Source organism: Cibotium barometz, chromosome 55 (assembly GCF_041138505.1).
Source record: "Cibotium barometz isolate CiBa-2024 chromosome 55, ASM4113850v1, whole genome shotgun sequence".
NCBI classification, from domain to species: Eukaryota; Viridiplantae; Streptophyta; class Polypodiopsida; order Cyatheales; family Cibotiaceae; genus Cibotium; species Cibotium barometz.
The window spans coordinates 10,086,419-10,113,586 of NC_141100.1; the positions used below are offsets into that span (position 1 = coordinate 10,086,419).

At 46.0% G+C, this 27,168-nt stretch overlaps 2 protein-coding genes across 9 annotated transcripts in view; both read left to right on the forward strand.

Annotated features, from left to right (window-relative positions):
- Positions 1–1,520: 1,520 nt before the first annotated feature.
- The window catches only part of LOC147607355 (uncharacterized), a 34,273-nt gene continuing 8,625 nt past the window's right edge, over positions 1,521–27,168 (forward strand). For 7 of the 8 annotated variants that reach the window (XR_015264655.1, XR_015264656.1, XR_015264659.1 and 4 more), the window contains exon 1: positions 1,527–2,310. Coding sequence is in view for 1 of the 8 variants with exons in the window: in XM_086790231.1 (XP_086646357.1) it covers positions 2,009–2,310 (302 nt within the window). In the remaining 7 variants the exon portion in view is untranslated. Of the gene's footprint in view, positions 2,311–27,168 lie in introns of all 8 variants that reach the window. The other variant, XM_086790231.1, reaches the window with a different exon arrangement.
- LOC147607356 (uncharacterized) lies at positions 17,561–19,391 on the forward strand. Its single transcript, XM_086790475.1, has 3 exons — positions 17,561–18,009; positions 18,093–18,414; positions 18,537–19,391. Exons 1-3 carry the CDS (start codon positions 17,753–17,755, stop codon positions 19,008–19,010), a joined length of 1,053 nt encoding a protein of 350 aa, XP_086646601.1. The 5' UTR covers positions 17,561–17,752; the 3' UTR covers positions 19,011–19,391.

A 27,168-nucleotide genomic window follows, 5' to 3' on the forward strand; every position in this document is an offset into this window, starting at 1 on the left:
TCTTTCATTACTTTGTGCAATTTTAAATGACACGTTTTCATTAGGAAATTTGCCTAGAAAAATAGAGTGTATACTCTTGTGACAACAAAGGACTTCCTCTTTTAAGCTTAGGATGTGTGAATCTAGAAATAACATATGAATCTAGACCAATTTCCATTGTATTACTTAAAGGGAAACTTAGCTTGTTATCTTGCACATATAGTAGCTTAATTCGTAGCTTAATTTGATGGAGATAAACAATATAAAAACAAATCACGTATCTAAAAAGCACAATCATGTCAACATAAGGTATAGATGTCTTATTACCTTGCATGCTCAAGGAAGTCGTCAAATAACCTCATGGTCAGGTGAATTAAATACAACAAATTACTAAGCAACAAGACTTGATTTAAGTTATCTCTAAACCGCATACATTGCATTGAATAATAAAATCTCTAAAGGAATAAAATGCCATGGTTGAAATAGCTTGCTATAATGTCAACATACGAGTACACAATGCTAAGATTGGAGCAAAATGCCATCATTCCATTTTGAACTCAAAACTCATCCAAGGCACCAACTTGCTTAAGGACTAAGAAATTGACAATTAACATCATTAGTCACAATCTAAGTTTTAAAACCAACATACAAATTGCCTACTTCCTAAAAGGACTAAGAAATAGACAATTAACATCATTTGTCTCACAGTCCAAGTTTTAAAATGAACCTATAATTCAAATACTCTTTCAAGGTATTGTTTTACATGTAGATAGTATCAAGTCAAATAGATTAAAAAGCTTTGCACATTTGTTTAAAGATTAAAGTAAACTGGATTAAAATTAAATAAAGTAATGATTGAAATAACAATAATAAAGTAATGATTAAAATTAAATAAAGTAATTATTGAAATAACAATGATAAATGAAGAAGGAATATTTATACAACAGCCTCTTGCCATGGAAGGTTGTATCATTATGTGGAAGTTGAGATGAAAATCACACTTATAAACCTAACCAACACATAATCACAAACGTCCATCTCGAACGACCATTCTTAACCTTATTACCCATACAAACCACATATTAATCCTTAAATTTAAGGTGAAAAATAATTAACCCTTGACGTATTAGGGTATGACCCCAAAACTCCACAATCCAGTTTATACTATATAGCAATGCTCGATAGAAACAAAATTTTCAACCAACGACAACTCCTCAGTCTACAACACGATTTCAGTTCCCCAAAGTGTATACTACATGCCGGTTTTATAACTAAATTATATAAGAAGTGGAATCCTCGAAATAAGGGCAATGAGAAATCTTAGGCAATTTTTTCATTATTCAAGCCGGAAAAAATACACAAAGTTGCCCTCCCCCCCCTTTTTTTTTTCTCTCTACATTTCTACAAATTTCTTTAAATTTTTTTGGAACAATAGTTATATATATTAATATTAACAGAAGCAGCAAATTTCTACAAGCATTTTAATTTATGCAAAAAGTTATTATTTTGACATTTTTTGGGGGCTTAACTAAATTTGACCCTATTTGGGTTTTCTTTTTCTCCGACACATGCATAGGGTTTCTCATCTCAATCGGGTTCTCTCCCTGCGTCTGGAAATCTGTCGGATCTCATCGCAGAAACCCCAGTTGTGATCTAGGGTTTATCTTCCTGCGATTTCTTCAGAAACACACGTAATTTGAAGCTTTTCTAGGGTTTCTTCTGCAGCAGCACACAGGAAAGCTTCCATAAATCTCTGCAGCGATGAGACGTCTCCGCTGCTTCCTGCATCGACGCAAACCATCCAGGCTTCTGCTTTCTTCACAGCAAAGAGGAAAGGAATTTTTTAAATACACAAGGGTTTGTGTCTCCATCAGAGAGGCCATGAAGCTCTTTTAGGGTTTGGTTTCTGCACTTTTTTGAAGAAGAGGGAGGAGATGGAGCTTATCTAGGATTCATTTCTGCCCTTCCTGAACAGCAGAGGGGAGATGAGGCTTTTCTGACGCCAAATCTTGCCCTCTGTTTTTTTAATATGGGAGCAGTAACTTCGTCTGTTGCAGCCAGATTTGCCTTTTTCCCACCCACGCCGCCATCATACCAGGTCGTGAAGGACGAGACCACAGGCAAATTGAAGCTTTCTGACGTGCCCAACCGAGAGAACGTTGACGTCTTGTGGCTGAATACCAAAAGGGGCAACAACATTGTAGCTCTCTATGTCCGCAATCCATCTGCGCGCCTCACCTTACTCTACTCTCACGGCAACGCAGCCGATCTGGGCCAGATGTATGAGCTTTTTGTGGAGCTGAGTGTTCATCTGCGCGTGAATCTGATGGGGTATGTGATTTTTGCCACAATTCTGGAAGTGTAAATGTGTTTTATTTGTGCTTGATCTACGTACCAATGGAGTGTCCTGGATTTTGAATCCTCCAGATTTCATAGGTGACTCTTATTATGCAAGAACTAGCAGCAGTTATTTACTGGTTCTTAACAGTAACCATCCCCACAAGCACATGGACCGATTTCTAACACGATCCTTTGTATATGTGAATTCATGAAAATTTTCAGATGATTTAAGACTCTCTAGAAAGCTCTTGTGTGTAATTTCACTACAATATGTTTTTCTATGTAAGTTGTATCTAAGGCCTTGGGCTCTCTAGTAACTGCACCATATAGTGGTTGTAGACGTTGCTTTTGTTGTTGATGAAGCCTGAAAACTTGATCTTGTGTTGCAAATGCACATGCCTGCTACACACATGGCGCACTAGAACCATTACTGTGTGTTGTGCATACATGCATGCAACTACAACCCACTCCGGCCTAGCCACCCATACCATCTTCTTTGAATTGTTTCATAATCATGAAAGCAGCCTGCATGTTTGCTTTCAGCCACGTTTCTCTTCTGCCTGCTGTCTACACAACACACAACTGTCTGCACAGCTTCAGCCCCTGCTCTTACAGCCTCAACTTTCTACTTGCTGCCTTGTAGGCAGCCTAGTGCACATCCAAAAAAGCCTACCCGTACAGTAGCACAGTGTGTTACACTGCTGGTCGCCCCCCCCCCTCTCTCTCTCTCTCTCTCTGGGGCCACCTTGGAGTATGGTATGCACAAGTTTCCACTTGGTTCACGGGATATGGGCTCTGCATGGACCGCCTCCCACTCCTTCAGTACAGTTTGGACTCCCCTTTTCTCTAGGACACCAACCGGATTATCCGGTTATTTAGATCTTCTCAGCCTCTATACCCACTGGACATGGATCACACCTTTGGAGTTCTCACCGAAGCTGTACTAAAGAGATCACTTCCTCACGCTCACTGAGGATGGATTCATCTAGCAACCGGGCTACCTTAGTGTTCACATGTTCCATGCCATCCAGATTGCTATTGGCCAGATACAGGTTTCATCCCACTGCCTCAGAGTGGAGATAGGAAGAGCTGAGCATACAGGTTGAGATAGAGGAGCCAAGGATACTACGAGATCCGTGGCATTTCACTGTCTATTCCAGGATCATTAACTTCACGGACCAGTGTTGCCTAGGGCTCTTCTTGCTCGAGCCCCACAGACACAAGGACACTTTTTTGAGAGAGCTTCTGCTCCAGCCACCCTGACCCCTTGCTTCTGTCAAACCCAGGAGGAGGACACCCATACAGTGGATACTCACCTCGCTCTCGAGAGGAGTTACATCGGACCGGGCTTCTACATTCCAATGCATTGCATCATGCCACATGTACAAACAGAGGGAGATTTCTTCCAGGTCTCTTTGAGGGAGAGGAGAGTCTTCACATTTACTGTTTGCACTCAGTGGAGAATCTTTGGCTTCAGTGGCGGTCACTTTAGTTTTTGGGGTCATTCAGGAGGACTCTTCTCACCTACCGTTTGCATTGTGTGGAGTAACTTCAGTGTATGATGTCATGGAGGCACCACATGAGGACATGTCATCACATTTGTCTTTATCATTGGAGGATAGGCTAGTTGGTGTATATCTTCACAATATACAGATTTCTTGGAGATTGTTGGACGGTTGGACAGACGGAGAGTCCTTGATCAAGTGGAAGTCTGTTGCATGCGCGGAAGCCTTTACTGGACTGATCCACAGCCCTAAGGCTGATTAAGAACAAGATGCTGACTTAACATGATTAAGACATATGAGAGAGAAGAAGAGAGAGATTGTTGTTAGGTTTTCTTGTATTTAATATCGTACAAAAAGGTGACATGGTTGTCTTTACATGCTTGGGCCCTTGTTCAGCCCCAAAGGGGTTGATCCTTGGCCCCTTACATATCTTCTACTAATAACTAGACTTGCTACACTGCTGAAATGACTGATTAATGAATGGCTTTTGACTTGGTGTATTTATATATGCTTAGAGGAGCTGGTCAGCCAGCCCTGAAGGCAGTCCGCCTACTACTGCTGGACATGGTATTGAGGAAAGTTCCCATAATGCTGTGCTTGATTACCGTGCTGTCCAGCCATGTTGCCCTTTCCTTCTAGCGCTTGGCTGTCGGTTGGTTGGGACCTTGCTGGTTGCTGACAGTAGACTGATGGCAACCGACAGGGTTCCACCTGCCTTGATGATGATGATGATGGTGATTCTAATGATGATGTGGCTGCTGATGATGAGGATGATTCTGTGGCTGATGATGATGATGCGCTGCTGCTGCTGATGCTTATGTTGATGCTAATGATGAAGATGCTCATGATGATCCTTGATGATGACCTATATGTTGTCCTAACTGCTGGATTAATCAAGGATTAAGACTGTTCATGTCGAGGATTAGCCATGGCATAGGTGTGCATGTGACAAAGTCGGCTATCTGCAAGTTTCTTTGCAAGTCTTCGTGCCAACGCAGAGAGAACAGAATGTGAGCCTTTGCAGTGGTAGCAAAGTGGTCTCGCATTGTTCGAGATCTTGGATATCTTGGATGAGCTTTGCTTGGATCTTTTCCTTTTATGGAAGAGCACTTTATATGGACACGATGCAAATGAGGACAATTGCAATGCAAGTAGGGGAGAATGTGGCACACCTACGAGTATGTAGGGTAGAGCGGGACACCAGATAGCATCATAGCAGCTGATGAGCAGAGTCCAACAACGTAGGTGACACATGGCACTGTCACGTGGCATTGATGATGTGGTAGTCGGGTATAGCTGGCTAACAGCAATACTACTGGCCGACTAGGAGCATTGGTGCATCTATACAGATGGGTAGCCAAATCGTCACATTTTCATATGCTTTCCTCAAGGTTGGACTTCACAGTGCGTTTCTTTGTAGGCCAAGTGCTAGGTCACAGGGTTGTGATTTGACATCTTCATTCTCAACCACTTGAATTTGAGTTGTATTATTTCTTTCTTGTACAGGGCCGAGTGTAATTATTTGGCCTTCCTAGCATTATTCACATGATGGAACCCTTGCCAAGACAGTGGACTAGTGGAAGGAGGCATGGGGACAAGGACCCTAAGGTTTGCAATGTGCACTTGGAAAAGCATTAGTTTTGGTCAAAAAGTAGAGAAAAGCAAAAGCTACTTTTCAAAAAGCAACTCTAGTGTCATGACCCTGTGAAAATGGAATAGCACAAGTGTGGGCATGGTGGTTGCTGAGCAAAAATATTAAATGATTCACATTTGGGGTGCCCGGACAGAGAGAATGATGTATGGACATCTCCAGGTGTGAAGGGGGGAACTAGAACATTAAAATTTAATATTTTAATGTTTTATGTATGGTTGCCCTTAGGCCTTAGTGGCCCCTAGGGAACTTTAATGTTTATTAAAGTTGGGGCCCTAGGACATTTTTGGAGAGAGGCCACTCCACTTTTGGAGTTGCATGCCTCTCTCACTTCTCTCTCTCTCTAGCTTTTGGGGAGTCGTGTAAGCTCAAGCGTGGAGAAGGAGAAAAGAAGCTGGTCGACTGCTGGCTGTGGTTTTTGCTGTTGTTTTTTGTGCAAACCTGCCCGTACAGTCCACGTGTGCAGGCCGTACATAGTTGTACGACAGCAAGTACAGCAGTACGGCTGCTGCAGGTTCTTCTACTTGTACAGGCGGCGCTGACAGTGGCTGAGAGCTGACTAGGCCGTACAGACGTACAGTCCACGTGGCCAGTACAGGCCGTATAGGGTAGGTGACGGCTGTGGTTGCAGGCGGCGTCGGCGATCAGAGAACTGGCGGAGCAGGCAGTTGCAGACCCAGGCGACTACTGGTTGGTTCTGACCTGTACGCATTAGGGGCTGCAGGTGGATACTGTACAGAACAGTACAGTCGCTGTTAGCTGGGCAGGCGGGTACTGTGCAGGACAGCACAGCACAGTAGTAGTTTTCTGACACAGACAGGTTCAGTTGCTGCAAATTCTTCTAACGCAAGCAATAGATGAACATACAGATTGTACGGACAGCTGCAGGTGGTGTCCTACCAGAGTATATTTGGAGTAACAGTCAGGTGGTTGCAAGAGGAAAAGTACAGACAGTCTCTGGCATGCACAGACTGGTACAATTGGCCTCGCGAGTGCAGAACCACGAGCTGATTTAGTAAGCTCTGAACTTGTCCATCGGTCTTTCTTTCCATTGGCTTATGTTTGCTGCAGAGTTGTGCTATCTGGCCCCTTGTGAGAGGAGGGGTATTTCAGATTGAAAAGGGTGGAAACAGAGATTGGACAGTGAATGTATGTTTGTGCTGAGTTGTGGAATCATGTGCATGAGATATGCCAAATGTATGCTCAAGGCTGTCCTGCTGAATGGTCTTGGCTGATCAGAGGGAAGCACAGAGTGTTGCTTTTGTGGGACACAGATCTGTGTGTGAATCCTCTGTGCTAAGAGGTATTGTGGGCTGCCAGATTGGACATACAGGTGTATTCTCTTGGCTGGTTTTGTTGTACTCAGCTTTACATCTTTTTGAAATTGAATAAAGAAATACCGAAAGGGGCGCCAAGCTTTGGGGCCAACAGGTGTCGTTCTCTTTTCAGATTTGGGGCACTCTAGCTCCAATCACATTTCTTTTTATATCTGGACTACAAGTGGAAGGGTGACTGCTAGTCTACCGCACTTTGGTTTCTACCAGAGGCCGGTTTCAAGGTTCCGTTGCCGAGACCTATCATCAACTTTCTTAAGGGGGTGAGCTCGTGGTTGACTCGAGGAGTGTCATCACTGAAAAATTCAGCAGCATGTCTGATACAGAAGACGAGTACTTTTATCATGAAGAGGAAGAGCAAGAGACCTCTCTTGAAAGAAATGAATCTAAGGATACTCTTGCAGGAGAACAGGCTACAGATGATGAGCATTATGAGGATGTAACACAGCCAGAAGATGTGCCTAGTAAAGAGGAAGATGATGCTCAGTTTAAAAATCGTTTGGCCGGTGTTATGGATGTGTTTATGCAGCTCACACAAAGTGAGAAGTTTGCTGAATTTATGTGTCATGTGCATCACAGATGCCATGGACATTTCTAGGGCTAGATCCAGAAGAGGCAAGCAGATAAAGACTATGAACCAGTAGAACCAGAATGTAGGAGCTTCAGGTGTCTCATCTGAGGTGGACATGGAGCCAAGCATGGATCAGATGGCTGTCGGCTGCAGGACAGTGGATGCTGGCTGCCAGAGGAGCTGTCGGCTTACGTCAGCAGAGGGGAGGGCAGCATGCGCATCAAAGACAAGGACCAGCAGCAGTCGGGCAGGGCTAAAAGGGATTATTTGGACATGGAACTGGCCGACCAGCAGTCGGCCAGCATAAAGTGTCAAAAGTCCCATATAAAAAGGGCTCCTTGCTCCTTGTTTTAATCATTCCACCCACTAGGGGTGAGAGTCATTAGGATCCTAGTCTAGGGCAAGTTTTGGGTGTGTTATCACCTTTTCAAGAGGGCAGCCAAGGGCTGCAAAGACATGTACCTTTTTGTACCATAGTATATACTGAATTTCCAGCACTTCTCACTCTCTCTCTCTCTCTCTACCTGCGTTTTTGCATCAGATGGTGCGTTTTGCATCAGAAGGTTTTCAAGAGTGTTTAGGGCTGAAAGAAGACTCCCAGAGCTTCCGCGTGTTACATTGGTATCAGAGCATCAGGCCCAGCAAAGCTAAACACTGATTCAGTCCCATATGATGGTGTACAGGTCCAAGGTACAGGAAAGTACACGGATTCGAAGCCCAAGGCGGGAACACAGATCGGGAAGAACTCCCAGGAGGTTTGTTGGTGGTGTTCCACAGTGCCAGATGGGGTGGCAGGTCCGTGAGCCAGATAGGTTCTAAGGGAACGGTCCCAAGGGAGGTTGATCCTCCAAGGGTGATGTGAGAGTGCCAGACTCAGTTCCAGGAATGAAGACCAAGACGGTGTTCAAAGTCAGGGCAGGAATGGATTGTGGACTAGAGGAAGACCAGATGCATAGATCTTCATCAGAGAGAGTGGTTTGGAGAAACAGACCGGATTTTCAGAGAAAAAGGTTTGCCAGGGATGGAAGATGACAGAGGGACTTCGGGACAGGATTGGGATGATGACAGTCATCCAAGAGCAGGTTGGATTCCCGTCATCAAGTTTAGCAGAGGGGGATGTCATGTGCATCACAGATGCCATGGACATTTCTAGGGCTAGATCCAGAAGAGGCAAGCAGATAAAGACTATGAACCAGTAGAACCAGAATGTAGGAGCTTCAGGTGTCTCATCTGAGGTGGACATGGAGCCAAGCATGGATCAGATGGCTGTCGGCTGCAGGACAGTGGATGCTGGCTGCCAGAGGAGCTGTCGGCTTACGTCAGCAGAGGGGAGGGCAGCATGCGCATCAAAGACAAGGACCAGCAGCAGTCGGGCAGGGCTAAAAGGGATTATTTGGACATGGAACTGGCTGACCAGCAGTCGGCCAGCATAAAGTGTCAAAAGTCCCATATAAAAAGGGCTCCTTGCTCCTTGTTTTAATCATTCCGCCCACTAGGGGTGAGAGTCATTAGGATCCTAGTCTAGGGCAAGTTTTGGGTGTGTTATCACCTTTTCAAGAGGGCAGCCAAGGGCTGCAAAGACATGTACCTTTTTGTACCATAGTATATACTGAATTTCCAGCACTTCTCACTCTCTCTCTCTACTCTCTCTCTACCTGCGTTTTTGCATCAGATGGTGCGTTTTGCATCAGAAGGTTTTCAAGAGTGTTTAGGGCTGAAAGAAGACTCCCAGAGCTTCCGCGTGTTACATTATGAGATCCCGTTCTGAGCCTGAAAAGAAGAAGAAGAAGGTTCGTTCTAAGAACCTTCCTCAAGGTCATAGTGGTGCCATCCCACAGGATTCATCTTTTGGACAGTTTCCGAACATGCAGCATGCTTTTGGTGCTAACTCTCAGAGTTCCTTCTTTTGACAGCCATCTATTCCTCAGCAGACTATGCATCCAGGTTATTTTGGTGGTGGCTCGGTGTTCCAATCTATGACTGGGGGTTATCCTCAGGGAGGCATGGGTATGCCAAGGCCCTTTGGAGCTAATTTTTAGCTTGGAATGCAGGGGAATATGTATGGTGGAATGCAGTCCGGTATGCAAGGAAACATGTTTGGGAGCATGCAACCTGGAATGCAAGCAAATATGTATGGTGGCATGTAGCCCGGTATGCAGCCTAGAATGTTTGGAAACATGGCTGGAATGTATGGCATGCCAGGTGTGGGAATTGGTAATGTTGACCCTATGATGGGCATGAATACTGGGGGTAGCAATCTTGTGAAGCCACTTCCTTACGATAATCTTGCGCCTATGGGTAAGGCGAAGGATTTTAAGGAAGGGGGAGCTGTTGTGAAATTTGATACATTCAGTGGAGCCAAAGATAAGTTAAAAGCACTTACCTTTTTTCAGCAGTTTGATGCTACTTTTCCTGGTGGAAATTACACAGAGTCCTCAAAGGTGAGAAAAGTTGCGACTTTTCTCAAAGGCAATGCATTGCAGTGGTGGTCTACTCTTCTTTTGCAGGGCATAGCACCCACTACTTGGGTACAATTTAAACAGGTGTTCTCTTCCGTATGGCTCACATCTACATTTGAGGTGGATGTTATGACTGCATGGCACAAGTTGGATGCTTCAAAGTGTGAAAATTTGGAAGATTATAACAAGAAGTTTTGGGAAGCTTTACTTCCAGTGACTTCTTACCGTGCAGTGCCTTTGTCTGAGCAGGTAGAGAAGTATTGTTGTGGGCTGCCCAAAGAGGTGCGTGATTATTGTATCAAGACTCGAGTAACAAACATGTCACAGATGATAGAGAATGCTATGACAGCTAATGCGTTACTCACTGGAGGTTCATCTGGGTTTAAAGGAAGTAAGAACTCGAGCAAGGAAGCTGAAAAATCTGGGCATGCTTCACGTGATGCTAAAGGGTCTTCAGAGACGCGGTATAAGAAGTTGCCAATGCCCAAGAGAACTTTTGAGAAGAGACATGCTTTGAGAGATGCTCGGAAATGTTTTTACTGTACTGAAGAGGGACACATGTCATTTAATTGTCCCAAGAGAAAGTCCCAAAAGGACTCTGACAATAAAGGAGAGCCCAAGTCAAAGAAACCAAAACCTTCTGTAGGGTTAGTTCCTGATCTTGTGGGGGAACAGCCAGGTGGTGAAGAGACATAGTTGTTTAGGGCATGGGGCAAAGTGAGAGATCAAAATGCCTTGATATTCTTTGACACAGGTGCTAGAGCCAACTTTATTTCACCGGATTTGGTTGGCCGATTGGGGATTCGTGCAGAGGAGATGGGGCCGTTATATGAGGCTAACATGGCTTGTCCAGGGTATGCAGAACCCGTCACTCCTATCATTGGGAAGCTCAGGCTTCATTTGTAGGGTTATGTGGATAGCGAAGAGTTTTTCATCATGCCACTTGATGGATGTGATGTTTTGTTGGGTATGCCATGGTGCCACAGAGTACATGCGGTGGTGGATACATATAATAGGAAGATTGCTTTGACTCATAGAGGGAAAGAACATGTTTTGGATGTAAAACTTAAAGGGGAATCTGTTCCGATTGTATCAGTTTCGGCAATTTCATCAGTAATGAAAAAGCATCTTTCCGTGTACTTGATTTATGTAAAGGATGCACAAGATGATGAGTCTAAGTCTAATTTGTCTATGCTAGATAAGGACAGGACTGATTTCTTATGTGGGTTCCAAGATTGTTTTTCCGAGTCATTGCCTGGAGAACTTCCTCCTGAGAGGCCAGAAGATCATGCCATTGATCTAATTCCTGGTAGTACTCCACCAAATAGACCGTCGTACCGTGTTAGTGCAGCCCAATAGGAAGAAATTATGAGTCAGGTACAGGAGCTTTTGAATAAGGGGTTGATACAGCCTAGCTCATCACCCTTTTGCTCACCTGTACTCTTAGTGCAAAAGAAGGATGGTTCTTGGCGCATGTGTATTGATTACAGGGCGTTGAACAAGAATACCATCAAGAATCGATTCCCCATTCCGAGGATCGATGACATTTTGGACCGCTTACAGGGCTCTTCAGTCTTTAGTCGCATTGACTTGAAAAGCGGGTATCATCAGATTAATACGAATTAGACCCGAGGATGTGCATAAGACAGCATTTCGAACCACGTTTGGGTTGTATGAGTTTTTGGTTATGCCCTTTGGTTTGACAAATGCACCTGCCACATTTAACAGAATGATGGACAGGATTTTCAGGCCTCATAGAGCGTTTGTGGGCACATTCTTTGATGATATGATTGTGCATTCACAAACTGAGGAAGAGCATAGAAGGCATTTGGCCATTGTGTTTGCAGAACTCAGGAACCATAGGCTGGTTATTAATGGCAAGAAGAGTGAGTTTTTTTGGCAAGAGATACATTTCTTGGGGCATATTGTGTCTAAGCATGGAGTCCGTATGGATCTAGCGAAGGTGGAAGCAATTCTTAATTGGCCAGATTTGAGGACCGTGCATGATGTACGCAGCTTTCTAGGATTGTGTTCCTATTATAGGCGATACGTACGGTATTTTGCTGAAATTGCTTCGCCTCTTCATGCCTTAACAAAGAAGGCAACTCCGTTTAGATGGGCTGATCGGGAAATTACAGCCTTCAAAAAGCTCAAAGAAAAGCTTACTTCGGATCCAGTATTGGTGTTACCGGACCTCCGAAAGGCTTTTGTTGTCCAGTGTGATGCATGTGGAAGTAGCATTGGGGCAGTTCTCATGCAAGAGGGACATGTGATAGCCTATGAGAGTAGAATATTGCAAGATGCCGAGAAGCATTTACAGGTTTATGAGAAAGAGATGTTGGCTGTAATTCATGCTCTTTCTACATGGAAACACTATTTGCTTGGGGCTGATTTCATTGTGCAGACAGATCATCAGACCTTGCGTTATTTCCTTACGCAAACTAAGCTTTCAGAGAAGCATATGCGTTGGGCAAACTTTTTGTCTATGTTTCACTTCCAGATTGTGCATGTGGAAGGCAAAAAGAATGTAGTGGCAGATGCTTTGTCACGCAAGCCAGAGGTCTCAGCAGTTTCACTTGCTTATCATCATGAGCTTGATGAAATGAAAGAGCAGTATGCCCATGATGAGGACTTTGAAAGGTTGTATGATCAGATGTCTGAGGGTCAGCGGCATGAGCATTATACTCTCAGAGATGGGTTTTTATTGATGCATGGCAGACTGTGTGTTACCAGGCCATTGCGCCTCAAGGTTATGATTGAAAGTCATGCTCCACGGTATGCAGGTCATAGAGGTATTGACGCCACGGTAAAAGCAGTGGAGACTTTCTTTTATTGGCCAACCTTGAGAAGAGATGTTGATGCCTTTGTTAGGCAATGCATCGTATGTCAGAAGGTAAAGTTTGACCGTCAAAAGACACCAGGGTTACTACAGCCTTTACCTATTCCAGATAGACCTTGGGAGAGCATTGCCATGGATTTTATATTTGATCTTCCACGGACACAAACGGGCAATGATGGCATTTGGACTATCATATGCAGGTTCAGTAAGCAGGCTCATTTCATTCCCGTGCGTAAGACGATCAAAGTGGATCATATGGTGAAGTTGTTCATGGCGAACATCTTCAAGTATCATGGCTTGCCTACGTCTCTCAATAGTGACCGTGATCCACAGATGACGAGTTTATTTTGGAGAGGGTTGTTTGACAACATGGGTACAACTCTCAAGTTTTCATCATCATTTCATCCACAAACAGATGGTCAATCGGAAGAGGCCAACTCTACAGTGTTAGATCTTCTCAAGTGTTATGTGTCAGAGCACAAGCAACAATGGGAAAAGTATCTTCCTTTGGTGGAGTTTGCATACAACAACACTGTTCATACCTCGACAGGCAAGGCGCCTTTTGAGATTGTGGAAGGAGGGAAGAAGGTACCACCCATTTTGCATACAAAGGATAAGATCGAGGCTGATCAGTATGTGGAGAGTATGGATGAAGCTTATCGGTTTCTCTCTTCTCTTTCAGAGGAGGATAGTGGTTCTTCTATAGTGTAAGTGGATGATTTTGTTGAGATATCCTCGCATATTTTGGAGCTTCCTACTTTGGTGGCTTCTCTCCTAGCAGTTGCTTCTCCTTCTTATGTTTCAGAGGAGGCATCTTCCACTATCTTGGAGCCTGTTCCTACTTCGAACTTGGCAAATTTAGCTATCATTGATGATCCGTTTGTTCCAGTGGTTGTTTCATTTCCTTCTTCTTCAGAGGAGGATTCTACTTCGGTCCCAATACTTGTTGTAGATGCAGAGGAGGTACCACATTTTTCGGAGCCATCTATGGTTCCATCTCTTGAGGGCTTCTCTCTCCAATTGATCTTGGTGTTTCGTCTTCGATATCTTCTCGATCTTCTTGTGGCTTCTTCCAGAGACCTTCTCGGTACCATATCTTCGCGAGTTTTGTGCCTTTTATGAGGAGGTTGTTTCTTGCTGGAGTTGGTTCACCCATTTGGCACTGAAGAGGAGGCGTTGGAAATTATTTCATCCCCAGATGGACTTTCCCATGCACATTCATGCTTGTATCTGGCTCCATTTGAAGCCCTACGTATGCATCTAGGCACTAAATATTTTTTTTTTGCCTATTTTTAGGCATCATTTCAGATTTTTTATGCATTGCCGGCCAGTCCTCTGATTTGCTATTGGCCGAGTCTTTCCCGGCTCTCTGTCATGTGCACAGTGTGTATCTACCGTGTGCTACACGCACGCAAGACTAGTTTCGAGGCTTAGGGAAGCTTGGAGATAGGCAAGTTGATTGACGAGCTGAGTTAGGGATATACTAACGGGCGGGCACCCAAGTATGGACGGGCGGGCGCCCAAGTGTGGACGCTCGATGACCGGCCAAGAGCCTATAAAAGGGTGGCCAAGGTTAGTTATTGGGATATAGAGAGTCTCGCGAGTTTGTGAGAGCTCTATGGTCTTGGAGCCTGGATCTAGTGCAGACGTGCACTTGCTTCACGCAGCCAAGGCCGGCAGCAATCTCGAGTCCCGCGAGGGCAGCTTCGTGGCGGTATGGGACGTCGCGAGGAGGAGATTGGTCGGTACGTCATCCTAGTTAGCTCAGCTCGTGGCTCGGTGGGGACAGCCAAGACTGTGGGCTTGCCCACGGCTGTCATGGTTGGGAGGTGAGTCAGGCCTGCACCCCCTTGTTTGTTTATTCGTTTGTTTGCAGGATTCGAGTCTCGTATCAGGAATGATCACGAGGAGATCCGTGGGGATTTGACAGTGGTATCAGAGCATACCTCGTGAACGAGCAAGTCGGTAGGTAGAGAAGATGAGGTCGAAGAAAGGTATGTGTTAAAAAGCTTGCTGTTTTTTCTGTGCATACTGCTGTTTTCAGAAATAGTATGTGTTTTTCTTCATCAAAGAAACCCATGTTGATGGGGATGGTAGATGGTAGGGTCGTTTGTTTGCAGGATTTGAATCTCGTATATGTCATGTGCACAGTGTGTATCTACCGTGTGCTACACGCACGCAAGACTAGTTTCGAGGCTTGGGGAGGCTTGGAGCTAGGCAGGCTGATTGACAAGCTGAGTTAGGGATATACTAACGGGCGGGCACCCAAGTATGGACGGGCGGGCGTCCAAGTGTGGACGCCCGATGACCAGCCAAGAGCCTATAAAAGGGTGGCCAAGGTTAGTTATTGGGATATAGAGAGTCTCGCGAGTTTGTGAGAGCTCTATGGTCTTGGAGCCTGGATCTAGTGCAGACGTGCACCTGCTTCACGCAGCCAAAGCCGGCAGCAATCTCGAGGCCCGCGAGGGCAGCTTCGTGGCGGTATGGGACGTCGCGAGGAGGAGATTGGTCGGTACGTCATCCTAGTTAGCTCAGCTTGTGGCTCGGTGGGGACAGCCAAGACTGTGGGTTTGCCCACGGCTGTCATGGTTGGGAGGTGAGTCAGGCGTGCACCCCCTTGTTTGTTTATTCGTTTGTTTGCAGGATTCGAGTCTTGTATCAGGAATGATCACGAGGAGATCCGTGGGGATTTGACAGTGGTATCAGAGCATACCTCGTGAACGAGCAAGTCGGTAGGTAGAGAAGACGAGGTCGAAGAAAGGTATGTGTTAAAAAGCTTGCTATTTTTTCTGTGCATACTGCTGTTTTCAGAAATAGTATGTGTTTTTCTTCATCAAAGAAACCCATGTTGATGGGGATGGTAGATGGTAGGGTCGTTTGTTTGCAGGATTTGAATCTCGTATATGTTATGTGCACAGTGTGTATCTACCGTGTGCTACATGCACGCAAGACTAGTTTCGAGGCTTGGGGAAGCTTGGAGCTAGGCAGGCTGATTGACGAGCTGAGTTAGGGATATACTAACGGGCGGGCACCCAAGTATGGACGGGCGGGTGTCCAAGTGTGGACGCCCGATGGCCGGCCAAGAGCCTATAAAAGGGTGGCCAAGGTTAGTTATTGGGATATAGAGAGTCTCGCGAGTTTGTGAGAGCTCTATGGTCTTGGAGCTTGGATCTAGTGTAGACGTGCACCTGCTTCACACAGCTGAGGCCAGCAGCAATCTCGAGGCCCGCGAGGGCAGCTTCGTGGCGGTATGGGACGTCGCGAGGAGGAGATTGGTCAGTACGTCATTCTAGTTAGCTTAGCTCATGGCTCGGTGGGGACAGCCAAGACTGTGGGCTTGCCCACGGCTGTCATGGTTGGGAGGTGAGTCGGGCCTACACCCCCTTGTTTGTTTATTCGTTTGTTTGCAGGATTCGAGTCTCGTATCAGGAATGATCACAAGGAGATCCGTGGGGATTTGACACTCTCAGTGTTGCATAGAAACGCGTTTCATACACTTTTGAAACGTACGAAACGTTTCTAAACGTTTCTAAACGTTTCGTACAGTATGAAACGCGTTTCATACAACATGCAGTTTTTAAAAACCTTAAAAAACGTTTTCTTTCCTGGATTCGTACGGCGCATATTATCACGCTTCCCAGTGGCCACCGCATGCGAGTTCGCCGATTTGCGTGCCATCCTTCTTGTCCTTCCATCGCATCTGTCGACCCCCAGCTCCTTGGTGTCCTCGGGCCTTGTGGAGGTCTTCCAAAGGGGTAAAGTCCTGTTTTGCTTTAAGTTGGTTTTCTCTGCACAACTCACAAAACAGCACACTTTTTTCTCTTCCATCAATATTTATGGCATATCTTCCACGGTGTCGCACTTGCAGGGCCAACAATCTGCATTTATCCTCGTCTTGTAGGATGCCTCGAATAGGTGATTCTCTTTGGAACAATGTCACCTTCGAGTCTAGATATGGTGGCTCAGGCTCCGGAAAGTGGAAATGCAACTTTTGTGCTAATAAGCACCATGGCAGTGTCACCAGGTTGAAGGCACATTTCTCACAAACAAAGGGTTTCGGCATTGGGCCATGTAAGCATGTGCCACAAGAAATCTATGATAGCCTCAAGGCTTGGAAGGCCATGCAGCTAGGTATCCCCCTTGAGGATATCCCCAATCTGGGAGAGCCTGAAGCACGTCAAAGTGTCTCCAAGAGGACTCGCAGTATCAGAGAGGAAGATACCAGTGGTGAGGTTGCAGGTGGTGTTGCAGGTGGTTCTAGCTCGGCACCTCGAGCCAAAAGAACTAGTCTTCCAGTGTTCAAGAAAGGACATGTACAGGCAGGTATGCAAAAGTATGCAAAAGGCTGCCATGAAAGAGGCAACGAGGGAGTTGATGAAGTTGTTTATTCAATGTGGATTATCCTTCCACATTGTCAGGACTCCTCGATGGAAGAAGGCAATGAGAGCTATCTCCCGCATTGGGTGTGAGTGGGATGGCCCCTCCTACGAGACATTGCGCACTACTGAGCTTCGCAAGGAGCAACTGGCTGTGGAGATGGAGATGGAGCCTCTCAAGGCCACTTGGGCAAAGTATGGTTGTACTTTGCTTTGTGATGGATGGACAGATGCGCGGAAGAGAAATGTGTACAACATTCTTGTGTCCTCCTGCAAAGGCACAATGTTCATTCGTGCCATAGATGCATCGGTGCCAGGGATAGTGGTTACAGGGGAGTTCATTATGTCCCACATGTGCCAGGCAATCAATGAAATTGGGCCTGATAACATTGTGCAGGTGATCACGGACAATGGGTCCAATTGTGTATCCATGGGCAGGATGTTAGAGGAGGAGTTCCCCAAGATTGTGTGGACACCTTGTGCAGCACACAGCCTTGATTTGATGATTGAGGATGTGGGAAAGCTTGATTGGGTGAGCCATGTATTTTCAGCTGCATCTACCATGGTGAACTTTGTCACAAAGAGGCCAAAGGTTTTGAGCATGTACAGGGCCAATAGTGATCTTGAGCTTCTAAAGCCCTCCAAAACTCGGTTTGCATATATGTTTATTGTGGTGGAGAGACTAGTGAGAGTGCGACATGGCTTATTACGCACTGTTGTGTCGTGAATGGACAGCATGGGAGGACAAGGATGAGCCCAAGTCTATAGCATTCTCTCGTATGGTCATGAGAGATACTTGGTGGCAGGATGCAGAGGGACTTGTGAAGGCACTTCAGCCCATGTATAGTGTCCTTCGGCTCACAGACATGGAGGGAAGTACCATTGGGCTGCTTTATGAGTTCATGGACAGAATTGGTGAAGCTCTCAATGATTTCACTACCTTGTCGCGTGACAGGTGCTCACCCTTGGGCTTTAACTTTAGTCTTTGAGTTATTTTATAAATCTTGATCTCTCTTGTGTGTCACATGTTACATGCAGAGTTCAAGATATTAAGGAGATCTGGAATCGGCGTTGGGATTGGTTTCATAGGCCAATCCATGCTGTTGCTCACATTTTGCATCCCCTTTGGAGGAATGAGGAGCAATACCTCAATGAGGAGCTAGAGTCAGGATGGATCGAGTACATTACCAAGTTGGTGGGAGTGGGAGGTGATATACAGCTGATGAGAAAGCTCGAGGATGAGCTTCTCATTTACCGCAACGGTAGCCATATGTTTGGGCGAGCTACTGCATTGCTCAGGGAGACACAGTTGGAGCCAGTGTCTTGGTGGGAGAAATACGGTATTGGGACACCCAACTTGGTAAGGTTTCTTGATTCTTGAATCTTGTATCTTTGTCTCGTGAGTCCTATTCTTTCAAAATCTACATTCAAATGCTACTCTCTTTTTGACTCTAACTTAACATTCTTTTTTGTGCAATGTAGAGACGGATTGCACTGAGAGTTCTCTCCCAGGATTGCAGTTCAGGGCCTTGTGAGAGAAACTGGAGTACATGGGCTCTTTTTCACACGAAAAAGAGAAATAGACTGTCCTCAGCACAATTGGAGAGGCTTGTCTTTTGTCATTGCAATCTCCGTTTGCTAGAACAAAAGATTCATCCCATTGAGCCTCACCAAGTGAATCCAGATAAGATTGATATCATGAAGTGCAAGGAGATTCCCGACATTCCTCAGGAGGAGAGAGACATCTATTCTATGCTCTATGAGGAGATCATGGCTCCGGCTCGCACTACACGATCTTCTCGAGAGGCTAGTACTAGTGGTGCACCTGCACCTCTAGAGGATGAGGCCTTTGAGGACTCGGCTACCGGCAGTGACCTTGAGAGTGAGGCTGCAGAGGCAGAAGATGCAGATGAGGATGAGCATGAGGATGCAGATGAGGATGCAGATAGTAGCTAGCAGCTGCCAGTATCATTTTATTTGGACATGTTATTTAGTTTGAACTTTGGACATGTTATTTATTTTGATCTTGGATTTAGAGTCATGAATCATCACCCACGTGGTGATGCTTTTGATTTTTGTTTAGTCATCAGTGATCACCCACGTGATTTGTGATATCATCATATCTTACGTGTATTCTGTTTTTATTGAAATGAATTCAATGTGGTCTCTTAAAAGTTCTGTCAATATTTTTTTCTTTTGTATATTTCAAGTAAAAAATATACATGTTTTTTCTGTTTCGTATGAAACCTTTTTTTACCCGTTTCTTACCTTTTATGAAACGTTTCAAAACGTATGAAACCCGTTTCATACCTGCCGTTTCTGAAACGCCTGGCAACTATGGACACTCTCCATGCTTTGGTGAAGGGGAGAGGGTCCTCTTCCCTGTAGCCTGGCTTCATGCATAGAAGCTGTCCATCTTTCTCGGGAGTGGAGTTGGGTGTCTCGGCTATACCTGTGACTCGAATGTTGAGGTGGCGGGCATGCCTCATCTTCTCCTCCTCAATGGTGGTGTGAATGATTTGATGTTCTTCCCTTTGAGTCTCCTCCCTCACTTCTTTGCGGATGTTCTTCTTCACCATCTCAATCCATCCTGACTGCGTGGCTTCGAGTTTTCCCTCCATGTCCTTTGTGATCTCCTTGGAGATCTCTTCTTTGATGGCCGTGAGAGTGTTCTCATTGATCTCCCCTTCTTCCTTCTCGGTGTTCTTGACGGCTACCAGTTCCACTTTCAATGCACCATTGCACTCACCTCCTCCTTGAGTACTGTGTTCTCTTGTTCAAGGCCCGTGACCCGTGCTTCGAGGGCCATGATGTGCCGGTGTAGTTTGTTCTTTACCTCATTGAGGTTGGAATCAGATGTCTTCTTATTCTCCTTGATTAGTGCCTTCATTGCCGTCTCGAGGGCCTCGAGTTTCTCTTGGAGACTCGGGGCCATTCCTCGAGATTGAGGAGAGAGAGAGAGAGAGTTATGTTGCTGCCTTGGGGGCCTGAGCGAGGGTAGGTAGGGAAAAAGGGGCGCAGACCCTAGCGGAGAGGGAGGCGGGCCAGCATATTGCTAGTAGTACTGGCCGCCCTTGACGAACAGACAGGGCAGCTACGCACAGAGATTAACAGTAGGCGAGGGATGTCAAGAGAGAGGAGAAGCGAACAGAGAGCAGCGGGGAGAAGGCGGCGGTGAGCAGGGGCGGCCCAGGGAGAAGGCGGCGGCGACAGTAGCGAACAGAGGAGAGGGCGGCGAACAGAGAGCAGCGCTGAGCGGGGAGAAGGCGTCAGTGAGCAGGGGCGGCCCAGGGAGAAGGCAGCGGCGACAGTAGGAACAGAGGAGAGGGCGGCGAAGCAGTGGGGAGAAGGCGGCGGTGAGGAGGGGCGGCCCAGGGAGAAGGCAGTGGCGACAGTAGCGAACAGAGGAGAGGGCGGCGATTAGAGAGCAGCGGGCGGCAAACAGAGGAGAGGGCGGCGATTAGAGAGCAGCGGGCGGCGAACAGAGGAGAGGGCGGCGAAGAGAGAGAGAGAGAGAGAGAGAGAGAGAGAGAGAGAGAGGGCGGGAGGGAGGGCTGGTGCGGAGGGGGCTGGCGCAGAGAGAGAGAGAGAGAGAGAGAGAGAGAGAGAGAGAGAGAGAGAGGGAGGGAAGCTGTATTCTCCTTGTATTATATGGTACAAAAAGATATCAATATGACTGTACAGATTCTGTGGCCTTTGGCCTTCCAAAAAGGTAAACTCAGACCTCTAATGGACTCACGCTTGACCTGCCCCAAGAATGGGATCAAATGCTATGCTGAGTTCTGGCCTAGCCTTAATATAGGCTCCAAATATGCCCATAAACAGGCTGACCTGTTGTCGGCCAGCAAATAGGACAAAACCCATAAATATATATGAAACCGACTTCATCATCTGTATGCTCTTGTCCATGTGGTTGACGGCTGTCTTGACCAATTAAGGCTTCTTCTGCATATATCTGAGCCTTGTTAGTGCCCCTAAACTACTGTTTATCTGCTGCCCAAATCCAGGATTAGCCTTGAGATTAGCCATGTCCAGGTGTGCACATGCAATCCCCTCTTGCTAAACTTGATGACGGGATTCCAACCTTTGACCTTGGATGATTGCCATTATCCCCTTGTCTCTCCATGGACTCCCAAACTTGTCATCCTTCCTTCTTGGCAACCTTTTCACTGAAAACCTTGACATGTTTGTATTTGTGCATCTGTTCCGCTTTGTCTCCCTGCCTTCATGCCGTGTCCCTGAACACTACAATGGTATCCTTCCCGAGGGCTGATCATGTTATCTTTGCGTCTTTCTCTTCATGTTATTTTCATGCAGTTTCTGATAGGCCACCATACTGTATCACTGCAAACTGCTTACAAAACGCATCCATAAACCCTTGCCAAGTCACTGGCCTCGATTGTAGGTCCCACCACCAGGCATAAGCCTTGTTATTTAAGAACAGTTGGACCTGGATGTCATGTGCACAGTGGGTATCTACCGTGTGCTATACGCATGCAAGACTAGTTTCGAGGCTTGGGGAAGCTTGGAACTAGGCAGGCTGATTGACGAGCTGAGTTAGGGATATACTAACGGGCGGGCACCCAAGTATGGATGGGCGGGCGGCCAAGTGTGGACGCCCGATGACCGGCCAAGAGCCTATAAAAGGGTGGCCAAGGTTAGTTATTGGATTATAGAGAGTCTCGCGAGTTTGTGAGAGCTCTATGGTCTTGGAGCCTGGATCTAGTGCAGACGTGCACTTGCTTTATGCAGCCGAGGCCGGCAGCAATCTCGAGGCCCGCGAGGGCAGCTTCGTGGCGGTATGGGACGTCACGAGGAGGAGATTGGTCGGTACGTCATCCTAGTTAGCTCAGCTCGTGGCTCGGTGGGGACAGCCAAGACTGTGGGCTTGCCCACGGCTGTCATGGTTGGGAGGTGAGTCAGGCCTGCACCCCCTTGCTTGTTTGTTTGTTCGTTTGTTTGCAGGATTCGAGTTTCGAACCAAGGTCGATCACGAGGGGATCCGTGGGGATTTGACAATGGTATCAGAGCATACCTCGTGAACGAGCAAGTCGGTAGGTAGAGTAGAAGAGGTCGAAGAACGGTATGTGTTAAAAAGCTTGCTGTTTTTCTGTGCATACTGCAGTTTTCAGATTAGTATGTGTTTTTTCTTCATCAAAGAACCCCATGTTGATGGGAGATGGGCCACCATACTGTATCACTGCAAACTGCTTACAAAACGCATCCATAAACCCTTGCCAAGTCACTGGCCTCGATTGTAGGTCCCACCACCAGGCATAAGCCTTGTTATTTAAGAACAGTTGGACCTGGATGTCATGTGCACAGTGGGTATCTACCGTGTGCTATACGCATGCAAGACTAGTTTCGAGGCTTTAGGGTTTAGGGTTTAGGGTTTAGGGTTTAGGGTTTCATGCAGTTTCTGATAGGCCACCATACTGTATCACTGCAAACTGCTTACAAAACGCATCCATAAACCCTTGCCAAGTCACTGGCCTCGATTGTAGGTCCCACCACCAGGCATAAGCCTTGTTATTTAAGAACAGTTGGACCTGGATGTCATGTGCACAGCGGGTATCTACCGTGTGCTATACGCATGCAAGACTAGTTTCGAGGCTTGGGGAAGCTTGGAACTAGGCAGGCTGATTGACGAGCTGAGTTAGGGATATACTAACGGGCGGGCACCCAAGTATGGATGGGCGGGCGGCCAAGTGTGGACGCCCGATGACCGGCCAAGAGCCTATAAAAGGGTGGCCAAGGTTAGTTATTGGATTATAGAGAGTCTCGCGAGTTTGTGAGAGCTCTATGGTCTTGGAGCCTGGATCTAGTGCAGACGTGCACTTGCTTTATGCAGCCGAGGCCGGCAGCAATCTCGAGGCCCGCGAGGGCAGCTTCGTGGCGGTATGGGACGTCACGAGGAGGAGATTGGTCGGTACGTCATCCTAGTTAGCTCAGCTCGTGGCTCGGTGGGGACAGCCAAGACTGTGGGCTTGCCCACGGCTGTCATGGTTGGGAGGTGAGTCAGGCCTGCACCCCCTTGCTTGTTTGTTTGTTCGTTTGTTTGCAGGATTCGAGTTTCGAACCAAGGTCGATCACGAGGGGATCCGTGGGGATTTGACAATGGTATCAGAGCATACCTCGTGAACGAGCAAGTCGGTAGGTAGAGTAGAAGAGGTCGAAGAACGGTATGTGTTAAAAAGCTTGCTGTTTTTCTGTGCATACTGCAGTTTTCAGATTAGTATGTGTTTTTTCTTCATCAAAGAACCCCATGTTGATGGGAGATGGTAGGTTTAGAAGGGTTGAATGCTTTTGCAAAGAAGAGGAAAGATGTTGTGCAGTCGCATGACCTGCAGGGAGAGAAACAGAAAAAAGAGAGAGCGAAAAAGCAAGTTTGCTTTTTGTGGACAAGGAGAGAGAGAGCACGTGTGTGTCGTTTGTACTGCCGGCTGAGTACTGATGTACTGGGCGTAAGCGTAGGCGTTGGGCTACCAGCAGATATAGGCCAGGCCAGGCGGCCTAGGCCTACGTAGCCAGGCAGCGCCTAGGTTAGGCCTACGCAGCCTAGCGCAGGTGGCCCAGGCCACGTATAGCAGGTTGGCGCCCAGGCAGACCAGCACTCACGCCAGGCAGTCGGCGCCCAGACCACGCACAGCAGGCGGGCGCCCAAGCATTCGTGGCAGGCGCAGGTTGGCGCAAGGAAGTAGGCGACGTCAGCATCAGCACACGCCGGCGGGTATTTCCAGGAGAAGGAAGAAAGAAAACAAAAAACAACAAGGAAAGCACGTTTCTTTTTTAGCTTTCAGTTTTTTTTGGAGTTTAAAATTTTTAAGGTTTAAAAGTTCTCTCCTCTCTAAGGTTTCCAGGGTGTTTTTTCTTTTTTAAGAAAAGAGAATATATATATCCATATATATATATATATATATATATATATTCAAGGAAAAAAAAAACACAAAAGCTAAAGCAAAAGCTAAGCATAGCTTTTCGAGATTTTTTTGGCTTTTGGGAAACCTTTATAAACCCCCCTCACGTAGGCTTCTTGCCACACATCTCTCGAGTTCTCAAGTTCTCAAGTTTTCAAGCTCTCAAGCTCTCGAGTTCGCTCGCACTTTCATTGTGCAAAGATTGAATTTTCTCTCCGCGTACCCTCTTCACGATGTCGACCCAAGAATCAGAGTTGGAGCCCCTCGTGGAACACAAAGGCTTGCCGGCTACGGAAGGTACCGATGCCGATCTTTTTGACGATTTTGTGTCAAAATCAAATTTCCAAGAGTTCAAAGTAGCTCTCGAAGCTTCTTCGACGGAACGTCAGGCAGAAATCGCAGCCCAGATGCAGGCTTTGCAGAACTCCATCGCTCTATTGACCACTACCCTCTCTACTTTCTCGAGTATGGATATCTTGGCTTCAGCTTTAGGCCCCAATATTACTCCGGAACCGTTCGGGGGCGAGCAAAAGCAGCGAACCAAGGAGATCGTGGACACGTGGCTACACAAGTGGCAAGTTCACTTTCAGTTTCATCCATATGATGATGGAAAGAAGATCCAGTTAGCAGCAGGTTTCCTGTCCAGCAAAGCTTTGCTTTGGTGGAAGGAACTGAACCCTAAGCCAACGACTTGGGCACAATGTGAAGACATTTTCAAGAAAGAAATCCTCAAGAAAGAGGATGATTATGATGTTGTAGCCCGGTTTTCAGCTTTGACCATGACCTCGCAGCACCTCACTTATGAGGTCTACCTCCAGAAGTTCCGTGACTTGCAGATGAAAGCTACAAAGATGGATCCCACTACTCTTTTGGGGTTTTTCGTAGTTGGTTTACCAGACTCGTACCGATTACAGGTTAAAAATAACAAATGTAAAACTTTGGACGAGGCCATTCATTTAGCTCGTATCTATGATGATACGATGGTCTCTTCCAAGTCGAAACCCATTACCGAGCAGGGGAACAAGCATAAAAGAAAGTTCTCCGCACCTATGGCTAACACGACTGAAGGCAAGTCTTCGGACCAACCTTCGAAAAATTCAAGTTCGACACCAGCGAAGAAGAAACGACTCCTCAGGGCTCTCAAGCTCAAGAATGAAGGACGTTGTTTTATCTGCGAAGAAAAAGGACACATGCGTAATGAGTGCCCGAAGCAAAAGGGTACCAAGTCAAACGCAGGACCCAAGCCAAAGGCAGCTAACCAGTTGTCTTTGACAGGTACGTCAATTACTGTACTTTCTCGCCCTAGTACTTGTTCTGATTGTCTGTTCAATTCAAAGGTATTTGGCTTGCATGATCTTCTCCGAGTTTATGGAGAAGTGAATGGCTATAAAATTCACATTCTGTTAGACCCTGGCAGTTCGCATAACTTTGTTAACTACAAACTTGTGCAGAAATTGAGTCTTGATACGACACTCAGCGACCATACCTATGAGGTACGTCTACCTGCGGGAAGACAAGTTTGGAATCGCAAGGTGGAGATGCTTCCAATCCAGATTCAGGACTACAAAGACACTCTGGAATGCTATGTTATGCATCTGGAAAATGTAGACTTGTTATTAGGGATTGAGTGGTTTAAGACTCTTGACGTCGAGATAGATTGGTCTAGTCATATTTTTTCTTTTCAGCATAGGGACACCAAGTATAGTATTTTAGGTGATTGTATTCATCCCTCTCAGGGACCTCTTGTAAATACAATTGATTTTGAAAATATAATGAATTCTTCTTTGTATACCGCTTTCCATTGTGTATTGATTCCACTTTCTTCTTTTCTCATCCCTTCCTTGGATGTGAATGAATTAAGTGTGTTTGAAAGCAAAGAGTTATAGAAGATACTTGATTCGTTTCAAGATGTATTTCCTAAGGAATTGCCATCGAGTTTACCACCTGAACGGGCAGTAGATCATCGTATTGACTTGATCCCTGGTGCTCATCCTGTCAGTATTCCACCTTATAGGATGAGCCAAGCTGAGGAAGATGAGTTGGCTAAACAACTCGAAGATTATTTGCGGATGGGCCAGATCTGTCCAAGTAAATCACCTTGGGGTGCACCTGTGTTGCTTAGGAGAAAGAAGGACAATACTTGGAGAATGTGTATAGATTACAAAAGATTGAACAAGCTGACAATTAAGAACCGTCATCCTCTCCCTAGATCCGATGACCTGATTGACCGATTAGCAGGAGCGAAATATTTCACGAAGATAGATTTACGTACTGGTTATCACCAGATACGTATTCATGAAAGGCATGTCGAAAGAACCGCCTTTCGAACTAGGTATAGCCATTACGAGTTTCTCGTATTACCTTTTGAGTTAACCAATGCTCCAGCCACTTTCTAGCAAATGATGAACGATCTTTTTCGTGAACATTTGGGGAAATTTGTGGTGGTGTTCCTGGATGATATTTTGATTTATAGTCGTACTATCGAGGATCATGTCAGACACCTCATGATTGTCTTATCTATTTTAAGACAAAATCGACTATATGCTAAGTTAAGTAAATGTGAGTTCTTTATGACCGACATCATTTACTTGGGACACAAGATCACTAGAGATGGATTGAGCATTGACTATGACCGAGTTCAGAAGGTTCTGGATTGGCCTATACCACGAATAGTGAAACAACTTCGTTCTTTTCTCGGTTTTGTTGTTTTTCTTCGGAAATCTGTACGGGAGTACTCTCAACTCACACTACCGATGACCGACTTATTGAAAGGTCGTGGACGTAAGTCCAATCAGCCTCTCACTTGGAATAACGATTTGGATATGGCCTTCAAACTTTTGAAAGATAAAGTCAAGGAAGCACCTATCTTAGCATTGCCTGATCCTAGTCGGCCTTATGTTCTTGAAACTGATGCCAATGACTATGCTATCGGGGCTGCTTTATTTCAAGATGGTAGACCGGTTGCTTTTGAAAGTAAAAAGCTAGACGACACTCAATATAGTCCTTTCATGCTTATGTACGGTTTTCAACCTAGATCACTTGTTACAGTAGGATTCTCAGGACTTCAGCATGATGCAGCACGTAATTTTTTGCAAGATATGCAGGAAATGTTACAAGTTGCAAAGGAATCTATTAGAAGTGCTCAAGACCGAGACAGGTTTTATTCTAATAGACATCGTTCACCTAGAGAGTTCTTT

Bases quoted from the DNA above. Each gene is read 5' to 3' on its own strand.
- LOC147607356 (XM_086790475.1), top strand. From the start codon at position 17,753: ATGGCTTATTACGCACTGTTGTGTCGTGAATGGACAGCATGGGAGGAC. The intron at 18,010-18,092 runs GTGCTCACCCTT...TGTTACATGCAG, and splicing joins ACTACCTTGTCGCGTGACAG to AGTTCAAGATATTAAGGAGA. The intron at 18,415-18,536 runs GTAAGGTTTCTT...TGTGCAATGTAG, and splicing joins GTATTGGGACACCCAACTTG to AGACGGATTGCACTGAGAGT.